General features: G+C 48.8%; 1 protein-coding gene across 2 annotated transcripts in view; it reads left to right on the top strand.

Moving 5' to 3' along the window:
- The first annotated feature begins 6,855 nt into the window (after window positions 1–6,855).
- Window positions 6,856–21,350, top strand: part of SHISA9 (shisa family member 9) — a 355,175-nt gene continuing 340,680 nt past the window's right edge. For both annotated transcript variants that reach the window (XM_027526543.1, XM_027526542.1), the window contains exons 1-2: window positions 6,856–7,595; window positions 21,171–21,298. In XM_027526543.1, coding sequence (XP_027382344.1) covers window positions 6,910–7,595; window positions 21,171–21,298 — 814 coding nt within the window. In that variant the 5' untranslated portion in view covers window positions 6,856–6,909. The remainder of the gene's footprint in view (window positions 7,596–21,170; window positions 21,299–21,350) is intronic.

Genomic DNA, 21,350 nt, shown 5'->3' with positions numbered 1-21,350 from the left:
CTGTCCACTGATGCCAAATAGAAATACGGAGAGAGAGTTTGGAGGAAATAGGAAAGAGTAGCTTTATTACCTTTGCCAGGGGAAAGGAAAACAGCAGGCTAGTGCCTCAAGAACTGTGCTCCCTCTTTCTCGGGAATAGGGAGAGGTTTTATATCCTTCTGAAGGTCTTGCATTTTTTTTTTCTTGCAAAGTTTCAAAGTGGCTATAGCTGGCATTAGACAACTCACAGCCGGGTCTTATGTCCCTGAAGTTATCGGCCCATGACCTGCATGTAGGGGGAAGTATGACAGGTGCAGAGCATCATCTATATGGAGAAAGAGAGTAATTAGCTTTGTGAAGGACAAATCCAGCTACAAGTGTTTGTTTGTTTGTAGTAACAGCTAAAGAATAACCAAGGTTGTTTAACTCTAGTAGGCCGGTTTGACTAGTATGTACCAAAGGCTGTTCACCCATTTCTGTTTTTGCTGCAACAAATGCCCCTCTGTTAGTTAATCCTTCCGTATCAGTGGAGGAAATGAAACAGGTATCATTCCTGTTTGGCTGAAGACTAAAACTTCAGTTTTGCTCCATTTGACAAATATCAGCTGCCTGGCCCAAGGGCCCATTTATCTCCTACATCAAGAGTCTTGTATTTTCCCAGACACAGAAAGGCACTAAATTCATTAACTTGAGATATCTGATTTTCTTTAATTAACAGTAATTTTTTTATGCTCCAATTGTTGCAGAAACCAGTAATTGAAACACCAAGAACTCAGGTTTATTACTCCGGCGGGCCCAGAGGAGTTAACACTCCAAGCTCTGAGCCCTGAACAAAGGGATTACAGAATTTTTATAGACAGACTATAGTGGGTAACACTAGCTACTAATAGGCTGTGCACATGAAACCCCTTAGTTTAAACTAGGCTGGTTTAAACTAAGGGGTTTCATGTGCACGCGGGAATAGCAGTCAAGATGGGGAGGGGGATGCCTGACTTTCACATGGACAGGGATGATTAAGCAGGATTGCAGGGGCTGGGCAGTTGCAAAGAGCAGGACAAGGGTGAGTGAGATAAGCTTCAGTTCCTAGTGTTGTAAGTCCCCACTTTCTGAAACTACGTGACCTACGTGATCCAGACTTTGCAAGCAGCAAGCTGAGTTACAGAGGCAGGAGGAGCAGGAGGTTATGTAAAATTTTAACTTTTCCTTTTCACGATAACCTGGCCTTTGTTGCAAAACTCCTGTATATCCAGCTTCCCTCCTTACCTCTTCGGAGCAGTCCCTCAGAGTGAGCTGAGAGTCTAGTTTTTCTGTCTTCCTGACTTGAAGTCCTTAGAATGTCCGCCAAATAAAATGTAATTCTCAACTTTTTAGGTTGTGCATTTTTTCCAGCCAACAAATATAAAACTATTAAAAAAAAAAATCTTTGTTGGGGGGACTTCCCTAGTGGTCCAGGGTTTAAGACTCCTTGCTTCCACTGTAGGGGGCATGGGTTGACGCCTAGTAGGGGAACTAATCGGAGAAGGCAATGGCACCCTACTCTGGTACTCTTGCCTGGAGAGTCCCATGGATGGAGGAGCCTGGTAGGCTGCAGTCTATGGGGTCGATAAGAGTCGGACACGACTGAGCGACTTCACTTTCACTTTTCACTTTCATGCATTAGAGAAGGAAATGGCAACCCACTCCAGTGTTCTTGCCTAGAGAATCCCAGGGACAGGGCAGCCTGGTGGGCTGCCGTCTATGGGGTCGCACAGAGTCGGACACGACTGAAGCGACTTAGCAGCAGCAGCAGCAGCAGGGGAAGTAAGATCCCACGTGCCCCATGGTGGGTTCAAAAAATAAAAATAAGTAAATAAAAATATGGCAAAGTCACTTAAAAAATTCAAAAAATGATAATGTTGCAAATATATTCAATTTCTGAACTGTTCTTTTAAATATTATGTTCATGGGATGTGTTTTCATCAATTACTAGTAATTTTTACTGAAAATAAATCTATGTCACTTTTTCTGCCTATTAAATGCATGGATCACAGTTAACATTGTTTTGTTTTCTGAATTTAAATAAAAATATATTAAATAAAAAAAAATCTTTGTTGGAGTACCGCCAAAAATCATCTCACACACTACCTCCTATCTGAGAGAACTGTATAGCAGACCTACTTTTCTTCTTCTAATAAAACTTCTTATCTTTTCAGAACAAGGGAATAAAATATATCATTTCAGTATTTTACTTGAAACTGGCAGGGTGTTAGCTACACTTTGGCTTCTGTTGGAGAAGGTCATAGAGAGGATGTGACTTGAGAGCTAGACCTGGGCAATGAGAGGCTCCTGATTCTCCTTGGCCCTTGAAATGTACATTCCAGCCACTTTCCCCACACTAGAAGCTGTTCCAAGGATGCAAAAGTCTAAATAAAAGGTTAAGACTGGCAGACGGGTGCAGATCTATTCCTTCTGCAGCCACTCAAGACAAACTCATCTGTAAGTTCTCTTGTTTATTAATCCTGCTAATCTGAAGTGGCTGCTTCTTTCTCCTGTCTTCTCTCTTTGGAGATGGGCCAGTTTGGACTTTCACCTAGGAAGTTCCCTGAGGATTTAAACCAATAGCTTCTGTTTCAGTGCTTTTTATTTTTTTTCTTTCTCAAGGCTAACAGTTGCTTAGAGACTACTTTGAAACCCCAAGGCACTGGATGAGGAAAATTAACAAAGAACTCCTGGGAGTGAGGACCACTGCACAAATCATCTGATTTGCTGAGCTGCTTCTGGACGTGGGTTACAAGTCCTGGTAAGTGAGCATCCTTCATTACAAGTCCTGGTAAGTGAACATCCTTCGTTACAACGCTACCTCCACTAATTTTTGCGGGGAGGGGTAGGGGGTGGGGTGGGGCACAAATACATTCTGGATGCTGCACACACTGCAGCCTGACAGCAGTAAGGCTGGAGCAAATGAGATTCTTCTTCAGATATTAAAAGCCCCTGTGTTGTAAATAATAATGTCATCATCTCTTTCACAGAAAGCACTTTCATTAAGAGCTACGTTTTAATTTCAACATATTTGCATGAATTCATTCGGGTAGTGGTACGGGGTGGCGTTTAATAACGATTTTTCATCTTCCATGAACTTGCCAGGTGTTTCATTAGTAAGTTTACAAACGCGCCCCACCCCTCATCCCCAGAAGCCCTGAAAGAAATATCTTCTCAATCACATGTTCCGAATGGGGGCACTTACCCAATAATCACACATCTGGTAGGAAGTAGTGAATCTATTTCCTGAGTTGACATACCCAGAGGAAATTGACTTTTTTCCCTCTGAGGAGTAAAACGAAGATGACTCCCCTCTCCTCTAAGTATTTTTCCAATTCTTAGGAAATAGGCTTGGGCAGTATTCCAGGGGATACTGACAGCCACAGCAGGCGGGAGCAGGAAGGGAATTTGGTTGGGGCAAAGCTTACAGGGCTTCAGGTTTGAATCTGGCAAATAAGCCACGAAGAGTGGATTAGGTCTGCTTCTTCCCAAAGCCATTCCCTGCACTCTCTTTGTCACAAACAGGGGGCAGTCTCTGTTAATTAAAGCCGGCAGCAGCCTCCAGAGCCCGTCTCCTCTGAGGATCGGACTTAGATGTCCTGGTGACAGGCAATATTTTGCAGAGATTGGAGGCTGCTTCTGAAATGGACTTTTCAGTCTAGATTTCGTCTCTTTTTGCTAAGCTTTTTCTTTTTTCTTTTTTTTAATCAAATTTAGGAATGCCTTCAAACCTATTTTGCAGAAAGGTATCTGTGATCCAGCCTTCTGTCTGGGTCTTGCCCTCATCCCTCAGCCCTGATGCTTGCCGGGAAGTGTCACATGGGGTGCAGTGGGGTAGGATGGCGGGAGACCTGGGATTAGGGGCCGGGCGCTCTGCATCCAGCTCTGCATTTCCCATCTGCTGGCTGTGTGACCTGGACAAAGCCCTTAACCTCTCTGAGCCTCAACTTCCTGGACTAAAGCAAATGTGTTGGAGCAGCCTTTCTCAATTCTGAATTCTCATGTGAAAATATTCCAAACCCTCTGCATGTCTATCTCAGCCCTAATAGTTCCTTTCCTCTCTTAAAGACAGGGTGTTGCATAAAAGATCTTAATTAGTTCACTAATTAGCCTTTAGGTATTTTGGGGGGCTTCCCCAGTGGCTCAGTGGTAAAGAACCCGCTTGCCAATGCAGGAGACTGGAGTTTCATCCCTGGTCTAGGATAATCCCCTGGAGGAGGAAATGTCAACCCACTCCCATATTCTTGCCTGGGAAATCCATGGACAGAGGAGCCTGGTGGGCTACAGTCTTTGGGCAAGCGTTGGACATGACTTAGCGACTAAACAACAACAACATATTTTTAAAAGTGTTTCCCACATCCACATTGTTCTAGATGCTGGGGGACTCTTGCCAGAGTCAGCCTTTTCTGGCCTGGGCTTTATATTTCAATGTGGTATGACAGTACAAAAAAAAAAAAAAAGAAATAATAATATACTGCCAACTGGATGGAGAGTGTGGAGGCCTATTTTAGGAAGGCGCTACCTGCAGTGGTTAGAACACAGGCTCCTGAGTCAAATTTCTTGGGTCAAATGTCAACAGCAGCACTTCTTTGCTATGTTTCCTTGGGCACCTGGTTTAATTGCTTTGGGCCTCAGTCTCTCCCTCTGTTGTGTGGGGCTTGGAAAGATTACCTAACAGGGGGGAGTTAAATGAGATCAGTCACTCAATGGTTCAGCAGATATTCCCAGATTGTCTGCTAGAGATGCGAGGCACTGCTTTAAGTATCATGAGGAGGTGATTTTACACAAGCAAGCTTAGTGGGTATGTTATAGGCACTGGATAAATGTCAGCTGTGGTCAGCTCACACACCAATGCCTGCGTTTGCAGGGATTCATACTGTGGTGGTGGGTGTGGGTGGACATAGGTGTGGGTGGACGCTGTCTTGTTTTGGGGATCTTGTTCTGATGAACAGGAGTTCAGGCTAGGCAATCTCATGCCTTGTCCTGAGGGTTTTGGGATATAACACAGTTGATAATTCATTGATTCTTCCAGGGCTGGTTCACTCCTGGGTATGGCTCTATCAATATGGCCCTGGTGTGTTTTTGTTGGAATCGGGTCATTCTCTGCTAGTCTTTAGCGGGAGAGAGTAGGTGACGATTTCTTCAAAGAGAAGGCTTCTTCAAAGCCAAACCCCCTCTCATGCTGAGAAAATTTGCAAAACAGTCCCATTAAAACCCCATGATTTTTCAATTAAGGAGACCCCCACCCTAGTATGTCACCTTCTCTGTGGCCCAACCTTTTGATTCTTCGGAAATGCCCTGAGAAGCCCTTGACTGCAGCCAAATGGAGAAGAGGGGTGGTGGAAACATTTGCCGGCAAATCGCCTAGCCGACTGCAAAGTGTATACTTAGTTAATGCAATTAAAAAACAAAACGCAGGGGCGTGTGGGGATCTAAATTTGGTGTAGCAGCTTTGGTACAATTCTTGTTTTAGGGGCTCCTGGAGTCAAATTCAAGCCGAGGAGAGGAAGAAGTGGGAGAAATGGGAGAGGGCCGACGGCTGGCTGGAATCGGCTGATGTGAGCTAGGGCAGATTTGGAAACACTGACGACGGGAGACTTGGAGCCGAGGAAGCAAGGCCGGGTTCGGCAGCTCCGGTGAGGATATCCGGGGTGGTGGTGGTGGGAGTCGGTGGGGACAGGGGCCAGCCGGCTCCCGGAGAACGATGCGCGAGGGCTGCAGGTACCGGAGGGCGGCCGAGTCTGGGCGCCCAGGCCTTGCGCTGCACCAGATCTGGGCGCGCAGAGGCGGCGCCGCGGTGTGGCCCTCCTGTGGAGCGCGGGGAAGGCGGCCTCGGCGAAGAGGGACCAAGTAGCAGGTCCAGGGTCCTGGGAGAGCGTCCCAAGGAAAGACGTTCTGGGGCCAGGTCATCGCCTCACCTTCCCTGCGTTTCTTTGACTTTAGTTCATCCCGAGCCCCTCTCCCGGGGGTGCCTACGCCGGGCCCAGGCTCCCTCCCAGCTCTGCCTTGGTCCTCGCCTGGGCCCCGGGAGTCCACCCAGCCGGGGGTGGCGGGGGCGGGAGAGCCTCGGGTTGGAGGGCATGGCCCGGGAAAGGGCCAGGCAGCCCCCGGGCACCTGGGAGGGACAATCCTGATCAGATCGCGCCCCACTCCGTCTTGGAGTGGAAGCCACCTGGTCTGTCCCTCAACCCTTCGAGACACCTCTTTCCCCGGTGGGCCGACTCGAGACGCCGCTCCTGCGCACGCACCCGGGAAAAAGCCACGGGCGGAGCCGCCTCCGCGCCCCGAACAGGTCGGAGCCGCGGCTCCCGCCCAGTAAGGGCGCGGGAGGTCCCGCCGCCGTCCCCCACCTGCCGGGAAATCCGAGCTGTGCCTTCAGCCACTGCGGCTGCCGGAGCTCGCTCCGGTCCGCCCGCCAGCCCGGCTCGGCTCCGCACGCCCCCCGCCTGCCTCCCGCCCGCCCGCCCGCCGGAGTCACCTCTCCCGCGCCCCCGCCCCTCTCGAGCTCGCTCCCGCCCCCTCCCCCCCGCGCCTCCTCTGCCCGCCCTCCTCCCCCTCCCCCTTCCCTCCTGCCCTCCCTTCATTCCACAAGTGTCGCTTCGCTCTCTCCCGCGCACTTGGCGAGCTGGAGAGGTGAGCAGGGATCCTGCGAGCGGGCGCGGGGCGGCGAGTCCCGAGCCGCCGGCCGAGGGGAGGCGCGCACCGCCCGACTCGCCCTTGCTCTCCGGCCCCCGCCTCCCCCGGGAGCCAGCCGGACCTGCACCCCGCGCTGGCCCCCGTTCCTCCTCCCCCCGCCCGGCCCGGCGCGCTCCTCCCCGGCCGGCCCCTCGGCGCGCGGCGCGCTGGAGGCGAACGCGGGCTGAGCCGAGCGCAGTGGCCGCCGACCACCGAGCGCCCCGCGCCGCTCCCTGCATGTGCGGCCCGCGGCGGCTCGCAGCCCCCGGCAGCAGCCTCGGCAGCTTCGGCCGCGCCTCGAGAGGCGGCTGCAGCGGCTCCAGCGGCGGCCGAGTGGCCGAGCCCGGGCTGGGAGACACGATGCGCCGCGTCCTCCGGCTGCTCCTCGGCTGCTTCCTCACCGAGCTGTGCGCCCGCGTGTGCCGGGCGCAGGAGCGAGCGGGGCACGGGCAGCTGGCGCAGCTGGGCGGCGTGGTGGTGCTGACGGGGGGCAACCGCTCCGGGGCCGCCTCCGGAGAGGTCGGCGAGGGCGTGGGGGTCTCGGACGCGCCCCCGACCCGGGCGCCCACGCCGGACTTCTGCCGGGGCTACTTCGATGTCATGGGCCAGTGGGACCCGCCGTTCAACTGCAGCTCGGGCGACTTCATCTTTTGCTGCGGGACTTGTGGCTTCCGGTTCTGCTGCACGTTTAAGAAGCGGCGACTGAATCAGAGCACCTGTACCAACTACGACACTCCGCTCTGGCTCAACACCGGCAAGCCCCCCGCGCGCAAGGACGACCCCCTGCACGACCCCACCAAGGACAAGACCAACCTGATCGTTTACATCATCTGCGGGGTGGTGGCCGTCATGGTGCTCGTGGGCATCTTCACCAAGCTGGGGCTGGAGAAAGCGCACCGGCCCCAAAGGGAGCACATGTCCAGGTGGGCTGCCGCCCCCCGCCCCCCCCACTCCCCGGGCGCCGCTCTTTCCCCCCTTCCCTCCCCTCTCCACCTTCCCAGAGGCAATGGCTCTCCCTCTCCAGCCCGGCCTCTCCGCGGGGGAATGTCACCCGGGCAGCCAACTTGGGCTGGGAGTGCAGAGAGGGGACGGGGAGCTCAGCACAGGTGTGGACGTGAGAGTGTGTATGTGGATTAGGGGTGTCTTCCCCCGCCACCCCCGCTCTCTTGCCGCCCCCTCCCGCCGAGTATTGCAGCGGACTTGAGACACACAGCCTGGGAGCCAGTGCCTTTGGAATCTTGGGTTTTGGGGAGGTGGGGGTGGTCCAGCCTTCGGATTCCGCATACTACCCTTTAGGTAAACAGGGGCCGGCGAGCCCGAAAGGGAAGAGGGGTGTGTGTGAGCCCGCGCGCGCGTGTGTGCGGAGGGGGAGGGAGGGAGGCAAGGAGTGTGTGCCGCCTGCAACTCGTACGACTCGCGAAAATGTGGCGAGGGAGGTGGAGAGTGCGGGGAGGGCGAGAACAAAAGCTTTGCTCGGAGCGGCCGCCTCGCTTTCCGCCGAGCTGCCAGTTCCCTGGAATTGGGACCTCGGCCCCCCCCCTCCCCCCCATCACCCCCTCGTCCCTCTCTCCAGACGCCTCCTCTCCCTGCCGGGGGCAGCGACCTCAGCCGTGGCGCTGCGCCCTTTGCGCGGGCTGGTGTGGCCTCCCAGGGCCGGAGCCCCCTCCCAGCGTGCCTTCACCCCCCCAGACACCCTGATTCGTCAACTTTCCCTTTTGCCTTATTCATTATGCAAGTCCCAGCACGAGCAAGTCGCAGCAGATGGGAGAAGGCATTTGGGGATTAATGGAGCTATTTGCCTTTTTTTTTTTTTCCCCGAGTGTCTAAATCGATTCGCACAACCCAGTAACTTTGGAGGCTGAAGACGCAGACTGGAGGATGCAACCCTCGGCCGGGGAGAGGCCGGGGGTTGGTGTGGGGTCCCGGCTGGGGTGAGGAGGGACGGGGGAGGGTGGTGAAGAGAGCGGGGTCGCCTGCACACAGCCGGATGACTGGGGAACAAGGTTTATTCTCTTCCCGTATACGCGCAACAGAGTCGCCATGTGTTCCCCCCCACCCCCAAACACACACACACACACACACACACACACACACACACACACACACCCCGCACCTCCGGCTGCCTGTGCGCGCGCGTGTGTCTGCACGCGCTCCGTGTGCCTGCCTAAAAAATCTCAACAAAGAGACCCACCAAAAATAGGCGAGGAACATCACCACCACATCACTAGTAATTATTTTCTATTTATATGCAGATTATCAGATGATTCCCCCCCACCCTTTCCCACCCCAAGGGAAGAATTTGGGGGAAGAAAGAGGTGAGAAGTTCCTCTCGGTTTGGGTTAGCAGGGAGGTGTGGATGGATGGTGGGATCAAGAGGCACAGAACCACCCCCACTCCAGGGGTTTCGAGAAAGCCTGACCTACCAAAAGAGTCAAGTGCGGGCCCCGCCCACCTCCTGCCACCCCAAGGTGCCCGATCGCCAACCCCACGGGCCGGTGGTTTCACGTCCCCCCGCTGTGCTCGCCAAGGGTCTGGTGTTGCGAGCGAGACTCGGAAGCAGGGTTGCGGCAGCGACTGTTGCCTCGGTAGAGAAATTCACCCAGGGATGGGTAGGGTGCCTGGCAGATTTCGACTTAATTCCTCTGCTGAAATCTCCTTGGAGCCTTTGCCTTGCAAACCAGGGCTTTGGGAGCTCTCCTCCTGGTTCGGTTGGGATGGGGGTGGAGAAGCAGGAGGAGGGAGGTGGGAAGCTGGGGAGGAGCACTAACCTTTGGGGAACTGTGGGAGAAACTTCCTGGTCCTGCCCCCTTGCAGCTCTGTTTACTCCAGCCCAGCAGGCTGCAGCCACATTCCTCTACAGGTACCGGGAAAGGTCTCCTTGGAGGTGGAATCTAGGGGGTATCCAGTCCTGGTGTTGCAGAGCCCCAACACAGGCTCTCCTTGCATACATTTTGAGAATTCCAGGCTGGAGTGAAGGTACATACTCTTGAAAAGAAAGACTGCTTGATTTTTACTGATGACCCCCAAGGTATAATTTTCAACCTTGGCTGACGTTTAGGGTGACCTGGAATGCTTTAAAAAAAAAACAAAACAAAACACTGTTGCCAGGGGCCCCACCCTAGATGGTTCAAATCAGGATCTCTAGGGTGGGGTCTGCACATCTATACTTCTGTATATCTCTCCAGGCTTTATGGTGTTCAGTCAGTCACTGTCCCGGAAAAGGAAGTAACATTTGCTGAGCACAGTTCTGGGTGCCAGGCACTGTACTAGGGATATGTGTGTGTCTGTGTGTGTGTATGTGTGTGTAAACATCATTTAGTTTGCCCAGTGATGAGACAGGTGCTAATTCTCTATTACATAGGAGCAAATTGTAGCTGAGGTTGGTAGCTTGCTCAAGGTCACACAGAAAACTGCGCATTCCTTACTCCCCTGGTGTCAGCTGTGTCTGGGGCAGATGTTTTCAGGTTGAGTGAGCATCAGAATTTGAGGAGCTTCCTAAAATGCACAGTCTTGCGCTTGATCCAGAGAGATTCTAAATCCATCTATCTGGGCCTCAGAAGTCTGCATTTTTACCACCTCCTTGAACGGCTTGTGTAAAGTGGTCCACACTTGACTTGGGAACATTTTCCCGGATACAGGGTGGATGGATTTATTCAGTGTGACTCTTACTGACATTCTGTTGCTGGTTCTCCCCATTTGTGTAGCCTTTGGGTGTGTTTCTATGGTGCTAGGGGCTGCCCCAAGTACTCACCAAGCGCATCCTGCTCTACTGATGCAGTTAATCATTTCATATCCCAGCCATGGCTCATTTGCTTTTGCCCGCATGGACCATAGGATGTTTGGCTGGGTCCAGCACGCCAAACTCCGCATCAGACAGACTGTACGGTGGCTTTCCGGTGAAATGAACGTGCTGGCTGCAGCCTCTTAATTTATTTTGTCTCGAGCTGCAGGGGTCGCTGGGGTGGGAAGTTTGTTCTTACCTCACCTGAGAGTACCTTCTCCTCAAAGACTTACAGCACGTGCTGCTCCCACGTCACACCGTTGACTGCTCCTAGTGCCCAGTGTGCTTGTGTTTGATAAGGTCAGTTTCCAGGCTCAGAGGCCTGGGCACATCGCCTGCTTCCTTCTGCGCTGATTAGGACTGAAAACGGGGAGAGACAGCAATTCCAGAGTATGCGCAGGCCTGGCCTGTGATGTGGAGAAAACTGTATAGGTGTTTCTACAGCAGATATAACCACAGCCACATTCAACCACTATTTATTGGAAGAAGTGACCACAAATGTTGGGTACCAAATGGTACCAAACCATGCAGACACATTTTATTTGGTCTGCAACATATTCCTATGTCTGTATTCTTATTTTTGGGCTTTCCAGGTGGCTCAGTGGGTAAAGAATTCGCCTGCAACGCAGCAGATGCAGGAGAGACGGGTATGATCCCTGGGTCTGGAAGATTCCCTGGAGGAGGGCATGGCAGCACACTCCAGGATTCTTGCCTGGAGAATCCCATGGATGGAGGAGTCTGGGGGGCTACAGTTCATAGGGTCGCAAAGAGTCAGACACGACTGAAGCGGTTGAGCCTGCACGCGTGAATTCTTAAGTTGTTCCCAATTTGTTATTGTGAACATTTTAAACATACAGAAAACTTGAAAGAAGAATAAACATAAACTCCAGTAGATCTTTCATCTAGAGCAGGGTTTCCTCCCCTTGACACTCTTGACATTTGGGGCTTGATTGTTCTCTGCTGTGGGAGGCCGTCCGGTGCATTGCTGGGTGTTTGGCAGCATCTCAGGACTCTGCCCCCTTAGGAGCAGGTGGCCCCCACACACTGCAGTCAGGACAATTAAAATGTCCTCAGACGTCGCCAAAAGTCATCCAGGAGCGGAGTCACTCCCAGTCAAAAACTGCTCATTTAGATTGAATACTTATTAGTATTTTGTCACGTTTGCTTTATGGCTCTCTCTCTCTCCCTCTTCCTTCTTTCCTTCCTTCCTTTTTTCCTTCCTCTCTCCTTCCCTCTCTTCTTCTCTTTTTCCTTTTTTTTTTGGCTGGAGCAGTTGAAAATAAGTTGCAGACATGACACTTCATCCCTAAATACTTTAGTGTGGATCTCCTAAGAACAAGGACATTTCTCCCACATAACACAGTTCCAGTATCCTGCCCCCAAAAAGGAACAAAATTTCCATAACATCATCAAATAGCCAATTGTATTACTGTTTTCCCAGTCATACACCAGAAATGTCTTCTAGAGATTGGGTTTTCAAACCAGGATTTCAGTCAAGGCTCACTGCGTTTGGCTGTGAAATCTCTTTAGTCTCTATGGTGTACGGTGTTTTAAAACCAACTTAGAACCAATGACCAACATTTAAAAAACTGGGAAGTTTCGCATAGAAATCTCGATTTTATGATTTCTCTTGAGAAGCTGATAGATTAGGTAACACTGGACCTGTATTTTCAAGTGGCATCTGTTCCCTTTAGGACCCTCTCAGGTTAATTTCACTTGCCCCCACCCCGTGCCCCGGTCCTCAGTTCAGTCAGTCATATTCCCTGCAGTCCCTAGAGAGGTCGTTGGGCTGATCTGAAGAGAAATGGGTTCAAGTCAGATGGCTCCAGATTCAGTCCCAACTCAGCCACTTAATAGTGTGAACTTTTGGGAAATTTGCGGTTCATCTCTGATTCTCAGATTCCTATCTTTAGGGTCCCTATGTCATAGGTCTGTGTGAAGATTCACTGAGACTGGGCTTAGAAATCTCATAGAGCAGGACTGCCATAGGGTAACTGCTCAGTGACTATTACCCTTTATCATCATCCTTCTTATTGGAATTTTCTTCCCCTTATCTATGGAAGGAGGTGAAGTTGTAGTCTGGAACTCTGTGCCTAGTGCTTGCTCTGCTATGTCTATTTAGCTGCGTGACATTGGCCAAGTCTCATCACCTCTCTGGACTTGCATTGAATTTTAGCAGGATGGGTGGCAAGTTCAGTAAGTTCTCATTAGTTATCTATTTAATACATAGCAATGTATGTATGTCCATCCCAATCCATCCCACACCCCCTCATTGGCCTGGCTGATATTCAGGGACACTTGCTGGCTTTGCTATTTTACATAAGCTTATGTGTAAATTCTCATTTAATTTCATGTCCCACGGAGGTCAGCTTTATGACAATCTGCTTTTCACAGAGGCACAGATTGCTTTTCAAGAGGATGCAAAATCCCTTAGTGAGTGGAGGAGCTAGACTTCAGGCCCAGACAGTCTGAGGCTATGCCACGGGTCGTTGACCATCAGGCTGCACTGCCTTGAAGCACTGACATCCAGGACTTCAGTCTTTGCCGATCACAGAGAAGTGCTTGATGCCCTGCAAATAAGAGTGTCAGGGCTGGTTCAAGGAGCCCGAGTCAGATCAAGACTATGGATGTTTCCTGCATCTGCCCCTGGCAGGGCCAGCCCTCTTGGCAAAGGCATTAGTGAGGGCAGGAATGTGTGTTTGAAGCTCTTTACATTCGATGCCAGTAGGGAATGCATGTCATCATCTTGTCCACCTTCAAACAGTCAGAAATCCAAGTGGCAAATTACATAGCGCCATGTCCTGTGTGTTTTTCAAGCATGCTTCACAAACGCTCAAGTCTCTTGCAAAGAAATGGCATCAAGTGACAGACGTCTCTCCTGCTCTTGCCTTCTCTCTCTTATTGCAGCCTCCCCTCCATCTCCCGTTTCTTATACATTTATGGTTATCCTGTGGCTTCCACCAGCTGCCCAGGCTGGAGAAGCCCACGAATGCATATGCTGTTGGCCACAAAAAGTCTCTAAATTATTTTTTTGTTTTAATTTTTAATTGGAGGATAATTGCTTTACAATGTTGTATTGGTTTCTTCCATTCATCAACACGGATCAGCCATAGGTATACCTACGTCCTCTCCCTCTTGAACCTCCCTCCTACCCCTCACCGCATCCCAGCTCTGTAGGTTGTCATGGAGCACCGGCCTGAGCTTCCTGCATCATATAGCAAATTCCCACTGGCTATCTAAATTATTTTTCCTTGCAGAATATGTTTTGCTTCTCTTTGGGCACTGAGACCTTGCATTTTAAAAACCAACTTTATTGGAGTCTAATTTGCAGCATACAGTGTACACATATTATGTGTAGTTTGATGAATTTGGACACATGGCTACACCCATATAACCACTACCCCAGAAAGTAGCCTCATGTGCATTGCCCTTAGATCCTGGAAAAATAAATGATGCTTCTGGTACAAGAGGAAAATCTCAGGAATCCCATTCAAGTGTTTAAAAGTCAGAAAACTGTTCAGACCTTGGAACCCCTGGAGGCTTCTAAGCAAGATATTGCAACTATAAGCTCTACTTGGCGATGTTGGGGTCTTTTATTTATTCACTGTAATTGGAAAGAAAAGGGATGCAGGCTTTTCTTTTCATTCCTCAGATATGCCGTGCTCATTGCTGCCTTGGAGTTGTTGTGTTGGTTTGCCTCAGATTCTCTGGCTGGCCCTTTCTCAGCATTCAGGTCTCAGCTCAGTGTCACCTTGTCTGAGAAGCTGTCCTTGATCCCCTAGGATTATTTACCAATGCTCCCCCACCCCCTCCAGCCCATCACTCAATGTGATTTGCTTCATTTCACATTACAGTCTAAAATGAACTTACTAATGTACTGGTTTACTAGTTTATCATCTGCCTCCTTCCATTATTGTTCACAGTAAGGAATGCAGCCTTTCCCCACCTGTCACTTGAGTCCTGGTATAGTACCTGGCACATAGGAGTTCTGATGCCTGACATCCTGGTTTACATGACATAAGGCACCTCCTCATTCCATCATTTATTTGCTCATGGATGTAGTCATTCCGTAGGTGTTTATTGGGAGAAGGCAATGGCACCCCATTTCAGTACTCTTGCCTGGAAAATCCCATGGACGGAGGAGCCTGGTAGGCTGCAGTCCATGGGGTCACTAGGAGTCGGACACGACTGAGCGCCTTCACTTTCACTTTTCACTTTCATGCATTGGAGAAGGAAATGGCAACCCACTCCAGTGTTCTTGCCTGGAGAATCCCAGGGATGGGGGAGCCTGGTGGGCTGCTGTCTCTGGGGTGGCATAGAGTTGGACACGACTGGAGCGACTTAGCAGCAGCAGCAGCAGCAGCAGCAGCAGCAGCAGCAGCAGGTGTTTATGGAGTACCTATAGTAGATCCAGCATTGGACTGAGAGCTGTGAGACTTCACGGATTAGTGCAGGCACAGAGCTCACGGTCCATGGCAGGAGATGGGCGATGTACAGGTGAATGTACAAGTGAATAGACACTAAGCTGAACCTTATGCAACTGCCAGTATTCCATCATCTTCAACCTCAAAAATGGCAGTCTTTCAGCTGTTTGGAACTGGGTTAAGGGATATCGAGGAAAAGTGTAGTTTCTTCAATAAGGTGCCTTTATTAAGTCAGGGTTCTCCAGAGGAACAGAATCTTTAGGAGATCTGGCTAACTATCTACTTATCTAGAGATTATGCAGACTTGCCACACATGATAATGGAGGCTGGTACATACAAAATCTGCAGAGTCAAGGTCCAAGTGTTTTTGTTTTTTTCCTTCTTTTTTCACTTTTTGTCCGTGCCTCAAAGCATGTGGGATCTTAGTTCCTTGACCTGGAATCAAACCCATGCTCCCTGCAATGGAAGCATGGAGTCTTAGTCACTAGACCACCAGGGAAGTCCTAAGGTCCCAGTTTGAATCTGAAAGCCTATAAGTCACTGTAGAACCATGAGGACCTGATGTCGCAATCTGAAGGCCATCAGACAGGAAAATTCTCTTTCTTGGGGGAGGATGGGCCTTTGTTCTATTCCAGTCTTCAACTGATTGGATGAGGCTCACCCATGCTGTGGAGGACAATCTGCTTTCCTCAGTCTATCAATATAAATGTTAATTTCATCTAAAAACACCCACTCAGAGGCATCCAGAATAATGTTTGACCAAATCTTTGGTCACGCCGTGGCACCCAGTCAAATCAACACATAAAATTTACCATCACAATACCGTTAGGATCTTGCTCTTCTGAGTGTGGACCAGCAGTATCTCCAATCACAGTACCGTTAGGATCTTGCTCTTCTGAGTGTGGACCAGCAGTATCCCCATCACCTGGCCCCAAATCTCAGGGCCTGTTGCAGACATCTTGAATCAGAATCTGCATCCTAACAAAACCCCCTAGATAATCCATGTGCACATTCAAGTTTGAGAAGCACTCAGAATGTGTGCTACACATAAATACCAATTCCTTGGGCATTAGTTTGGTTTGTAGTACATAGTTGGTTCTTTCCACTGTCTAATTCAATAAATTAAAAAAAAAAAACACATCCCTATTTGTAACATGTTTTTTAGTATACACTGCAATATATGGGCTTCCCTGATGGCTCAGATGGTAAAGAATCTGACTCCAATGCAGGAGACCCAGGTTCGATCTCCAGGTTGGGAAGATCCCCTGGAGAGGGAAATGGCAACCCACTCCAGTATTCTTGCCTGGAGAACTTCATGGACAGAGGAGCCTGGCAGGCCACAGTTCATAGGGTCCCAAAGAGTTGGACATGACTGAGTGACTAACATACATAATATATGCACATATGTTTATTATTTTTAAAATTTTTATTGGAAGATAGTTGACTTACAATGTTGTATTAATTTCTGCAGTAAAGTGACTCAATTATATATATTCTTTTTCATATTGATTTTCATTATGGCTTACCACTCACCCCACTCCAGTACTCTTTTGCCTGGAAAATCCCATGGATGGAGGAGCCTGGCAGGCTTCAGTCCATGGGATTGCTAAGAGTCAGACATGGCTGAGCGACTTCACTTTCACTTTTCACTTTCATGCACTGGAGAAGGCAATGGCACCCCACTCCAGTACTCTTGCCTGGAAAATCCCATGATCGGAGAAGCCTGGTAGGCTGTAGTCCATGGGGTCACGAAGAGTTGGACCCGACTGAGCGACTTCACTTTCACTTTTTACTTTCATTGGAGAAGGAAATGGCAATCCACTCCAGTGTTCTTGCCTGGAGAATCCCAGGGACGGCAGAGCCTGGTGGGCTGCCGTCTATGGGGTCGCACAGAGTCGGACACGACTGAAGCGACTTAGCAGCAGCAGCAGCATGGCTTATCACAGGATATTGAATATAGTTTCCTGTGCTGTAGTTGTTGTTCAGTCGCTAAGTCATATCTGGTTCTTTGTGACCCCATGAACTGCAGCATGCCAGGCTTCCCTGTCCTTCACTATCTCCTGGAGTTTGCTCAGACTCATGTCCATTGAGTCAGTGATGCCATCCAACAATCTCATCCTCTGCTGCCCCTTCTCATCTTGCCTTCAGTCTTTCCCAGGTCTTTTCCAATAAGTCAGTTACTCACATCAGGTGACCAGAATATTGGAGCTTCAGCTTCAGCATCAGTCCTTCCAATGAATATTTAGGGTTGATTTCCTTTAGGATTGACGGGTTTGATCCCCTTGCAGTCCAAGGGATTCTCAAGAGTCTTCTCTAGCACCACAATTCAAAAGCATCAATTCTTTGGCACTCGCCTTCTTTATGGTCCATCTCACATCCATACGTGATTACTGGACAGTCCATAGTTTTGACTACATGGATCTTTGTCAGCAAAGTGGTATCTCTGCTTTTTAATACCCTGTCTAGGTTTGTTATACCTTTTCTTCCAAGGAGCAAGCATCTTTGAATTTCGTGACTGCAGTCACTGTCGTGGTGATTTTAGAGCCCAAGAAAATAAAGTATATCACTGTTTCCACATCTATTTGCCATGAAGTGATGGGACTGGATGCCATGATCTTCATTTTTTGAATGTTGTCCTATATAATAGGACCTTGTTGTTTAGATAGACTCTAAAGCATACATAAGAGCAGGTATATTAAGCAGAACTGAAGGTGAAACAAATATTTACAATTTGTTGCCAATGGTGATGACTTTGTGTAATAACACACTAGTGTGTGTTGAGGATGAAGCTCATCATTCATACATAGATCCATATTTTGAATATTCTTTATGAGAGTTTGAATTATTTTTGGCTGATTTCATTTTGATCTGAATAGGCCATCGTTTTTTGTTTTTTTTTTTTTTTAACTTTGTGAGAAGCTGTTGAAGAGGAGAGGGTCCAGTCTATCATTTTCCTGTCCTTGTTTAATCAGTATTGTCTCCAGGCTGTGGTTTTGTTATGAGGGAACATTCTTAAGCCCCATGTCCACCTAGTGATGGCTAGCTTAGTATAACTAGATTCTTTGCTTGCACATCCCTTTGGGGGTGTATATAACTACAGCACAGCTGATGCACCCTAAAGATGATGCCACTGCCAAGGTTGGCACCTTGGTCCAAGGTTCTTGCTTCTCACCATCTGACATGGGTGTTCCAAGTGAGGGCTCCAGCCTCAGTTCACACATTTATTTCTTATTTTTAATGACTAAAGACCATACACAGAAGTTGTCATATTTCCTTCCCCCCACTGCCAAACTATATTAGGCATTCCCTGAGTGAGTGGACCACACCTTGAAGACACCTTGTCCAGGATACAGAAGCCTAAGAATCCCCGTCCTCATGCCTACTCTGTGAAGGGCTACCCTGGGGAAAAGTATCCTTGACTTTCTGGTGAATTTCATGAATTTTGGCACTCAGCAGGAGCCAGGGAATCTGCCGATGGCAGTGCTGACCGAATTCACGGGTAGCCACCCTGATCATTTACTTTGCTATCCTCTTGAAAGTTCAAATATTTTGCAATTTTGGAGAGAAATCTTGAGAGACTGTGGTGAGAACTCTGGTCTCTTTTTTCTTTTTAACTCGATAGTGTCTCAGTCTGCCTTTATTTATTTTTATTTGCATATTTCATTATTTTGGCTGCAGTGGGTCTTCGTTGTGGTGTGTGGGCCCTTCGTTGTAGACTGTGGGTTCACTAGCTGTGGTGCCGGCTTAGTTGCCCCTCAGCATGCAAGATTTTAGTTTCCTGACCTCGGATCAAGCCCTGTATTGGAAGGCAGATTCACTGGATGGCCAGAGAAACCCAAACTATGGCTTCTTGTTCAGGAAAAATGCACAAATAAAATTTCTGTTCAATTCTAGAGGAGTTCAGAGATCCTCTGAAGTTCAATAAAGAACCTATGTATTTATTTATTTTTATTTTAACATATGTCTTAAAAAATTTTTTTTTTAACTGGAGGATAATTGCTTTACAGTGTGTTGGTTTCTACCATTCATCAACATGAATCAGCATGTGGCACCTTCTCATTAGCTATTGTTTTACATATGGTAACGTATATATCGGAGAAGGCACTGGCACCCCACTCCAGTACTCTTGCCTGGAAAATCCCATGGACAGAGGAGCCTCGTAGGCTGCAGTCCATGGGGTCGCTAAGAGTTGGGCATGACTGAGCGACTTCACTTTCACTTTTCACTTTCATGGATTGGAGAAGGAAATGGCAACCCACTCCAGTGTTCTTGCCTGGAGAATCCATATATCTCAATATTGCTTCTCAGTTCATCCCACCCTCTCCTGCCCTCACGGTGTCCGTAAGTCTGTTCTCTATGTCTGGGTCTCTGTTCCTGTCCTGCAAATAGGAAAGAACATGTTTAGAAGTGAAAAAAAGGCAAATTAGATTTGAGAGACATCTGTCTTGTGTTTCAAACATTTCTTTCCTGCAGTCCTTTTCAAGTTTCAGGTTCTGCTTACTGTGCAGGGTCGGGAGGAGCTTAAACAATTATTTCAAAGACATTCAGGTTTGTATCTTAGTCCCGCCACTGATTAGCTGGGTTAACTTGGGCGTGTGTGCGTGCATGCTAAGTTGCTTCAGTCGTGTCCGGCTCTTTGCTACCTGATGGACTGTAGCCCGACAGGGCAGTCTTTTAAAAAATATTTATTTATTTATTTGGTTGTGCCAGGTCTTAGCTGCAGCATGTGGGATCTAGTTTCCTGACCAGGGATCAAACCCAGGCCCCCTGAATTGGGAGCTTGGAATGTTAGCCACTGGACTACCAGGGAAGTCCTGTTGGGCAGTCTTTTTGTTCTGGAGAATGGGTATAGTAATCTACGCCTTGTAATGCTCTCCCACTTGTTGGCTGCAGTTCAGCTTTGTTAGCCTTCTTGTTCCTCTGATCTGAACTCTTCTATGCCTCAGGGTCTTTGCACTTGCTGACCCCTCTGCCTGGAATGTTCTTTTATCCTCTTCATGGCAGTAACGCCTCACTGTTCAGGGCTCAGCTCAGATGCCTTCTCAGGAAGGCTTTTACTGATCAGCCAATCTGTCAGGTTATTTTGGATTTTCTTTTTTAAAAGTATACAATGCAGTGGTTTGTAGTATATTGAGAAAGTTGAGCAACCATCACCACTGTCTAATTCTAGAACATTTTCATCACCCTAAAAAGAAACCCCTCCCTCATTAGCAGTGATTTCCCATTTCCCCTCCCACACCCCTGGCCCCTGGCAACCACTACTCTGCTGTCCATATGGATTTTCCCATTCTGAACATTTCAAGTAAATGGAATCAGTTCACCTCTCTGAGTCTCTGTTGACTCATCAGCAAAGAAGGAGTAATAACCCTCATGATGTGTTTATGTGTTGCCTAATTGAATTAAGGCATGTCACGTGACTAGAACAGTGCCTGGCTTATGGGAAGTACTCAGTAAATGTTACTTATTGTTACTAATACTGGGCCGTAACTGTACCTGAAGTGTTGGTATCTAGGGTTAGCAAGAGTACTGTGCTGTGCTCAGTTGTTTCCAACTCTTTGTGACCCCATGGACTGTAGCCCACCAGGCTCCTCTTGTCCATGGGATTTCCCAGGCAAGGATACTGGAGCAGGTTGTCATTTTTCTTCTCCAGGGGATCTTCTTGACCCAGGGATCAAACCCATGTCTCTTACATCTTCTGCATTGGCAAACATATTCTTTACCAGTAGCGCCACCTGGGAATAAGCATTTTTTTATTATTAGGATTAGTTATAAAGGGTGATTAAACTTGTTGGGTGCAGACATATTACATATATTCATCATTTAATCCTCTCAATAACTCTATAAAGTGGGTAACGCTGCCATTACATCAGTAACATGAGAGGTATATGAATTCTTCTGCATGAGATCCTTATGTAATCTCTAATTGCAGGGATCTTCTTTACGTATGTCTTTTTCCCCTCCACCCTAAGTAGAATGGCAGCTACATGGAGAAAGGGGTCTTGTCTTTTGTTCATAAGCCCAAAGCCCTGGTAGCTCAGATGGTAAAGAATCCTCCGCCTGCAATGTGGGAGACCTGGGTTTGATCCCTGGGTTGGGAAGATCCCCTGGAGGAGGGAACAGCAGCCCACTCCAGTATTCTTGCCTGGAGAATTCCATGGATAGAGGAGCCTGGTGGGCTACAGTTCATGGGGTCACAAGGAGTCGGACATGACTGAGCCACTTTCAATTTTTAAGAATAAGTAGGTGCTAGTCATTGTTTTGAATGAATCAATTTAAACTTTCTCTCCTTTCAGGGCCCTTGCAGACGTCATGAGGCCACAGGGCCACTGCAACACTGACCACATGGAGAGAGATCTCAACATTGTGGTCCACGTCCAGCATTATGAGAACATGGATACCAGAACCCCCATAAATAATCTTCGTAAGTATAGCTCTGCCATCCAGTTCCAGTCCCACGGGGTGACCTAAGCGGT

The sequence above is a fragment of the Bos indicus x Bos taurus genome, chromosome 25, assembly GCF_003369695.1.
Source record: "Bos indicus x Bos taurus breed Angus x Brahman F1 hybrid chromosome 25, Bos_hybrid_MaternalHap_v2.0, whole genome shotgun sequence".
NCBI classification, from domain to species: Eukaryota; Metazoa; Chordata; class Mammalia; order Artiodactyla; family Bovidae; genus Bos; species Bos indicus x Bos taurus.
The sequence above is the reverse complement of the archived record's forward strand: the minus strand, read 5'-3'. Positions and strand labels throughout refer to the sequence as shown.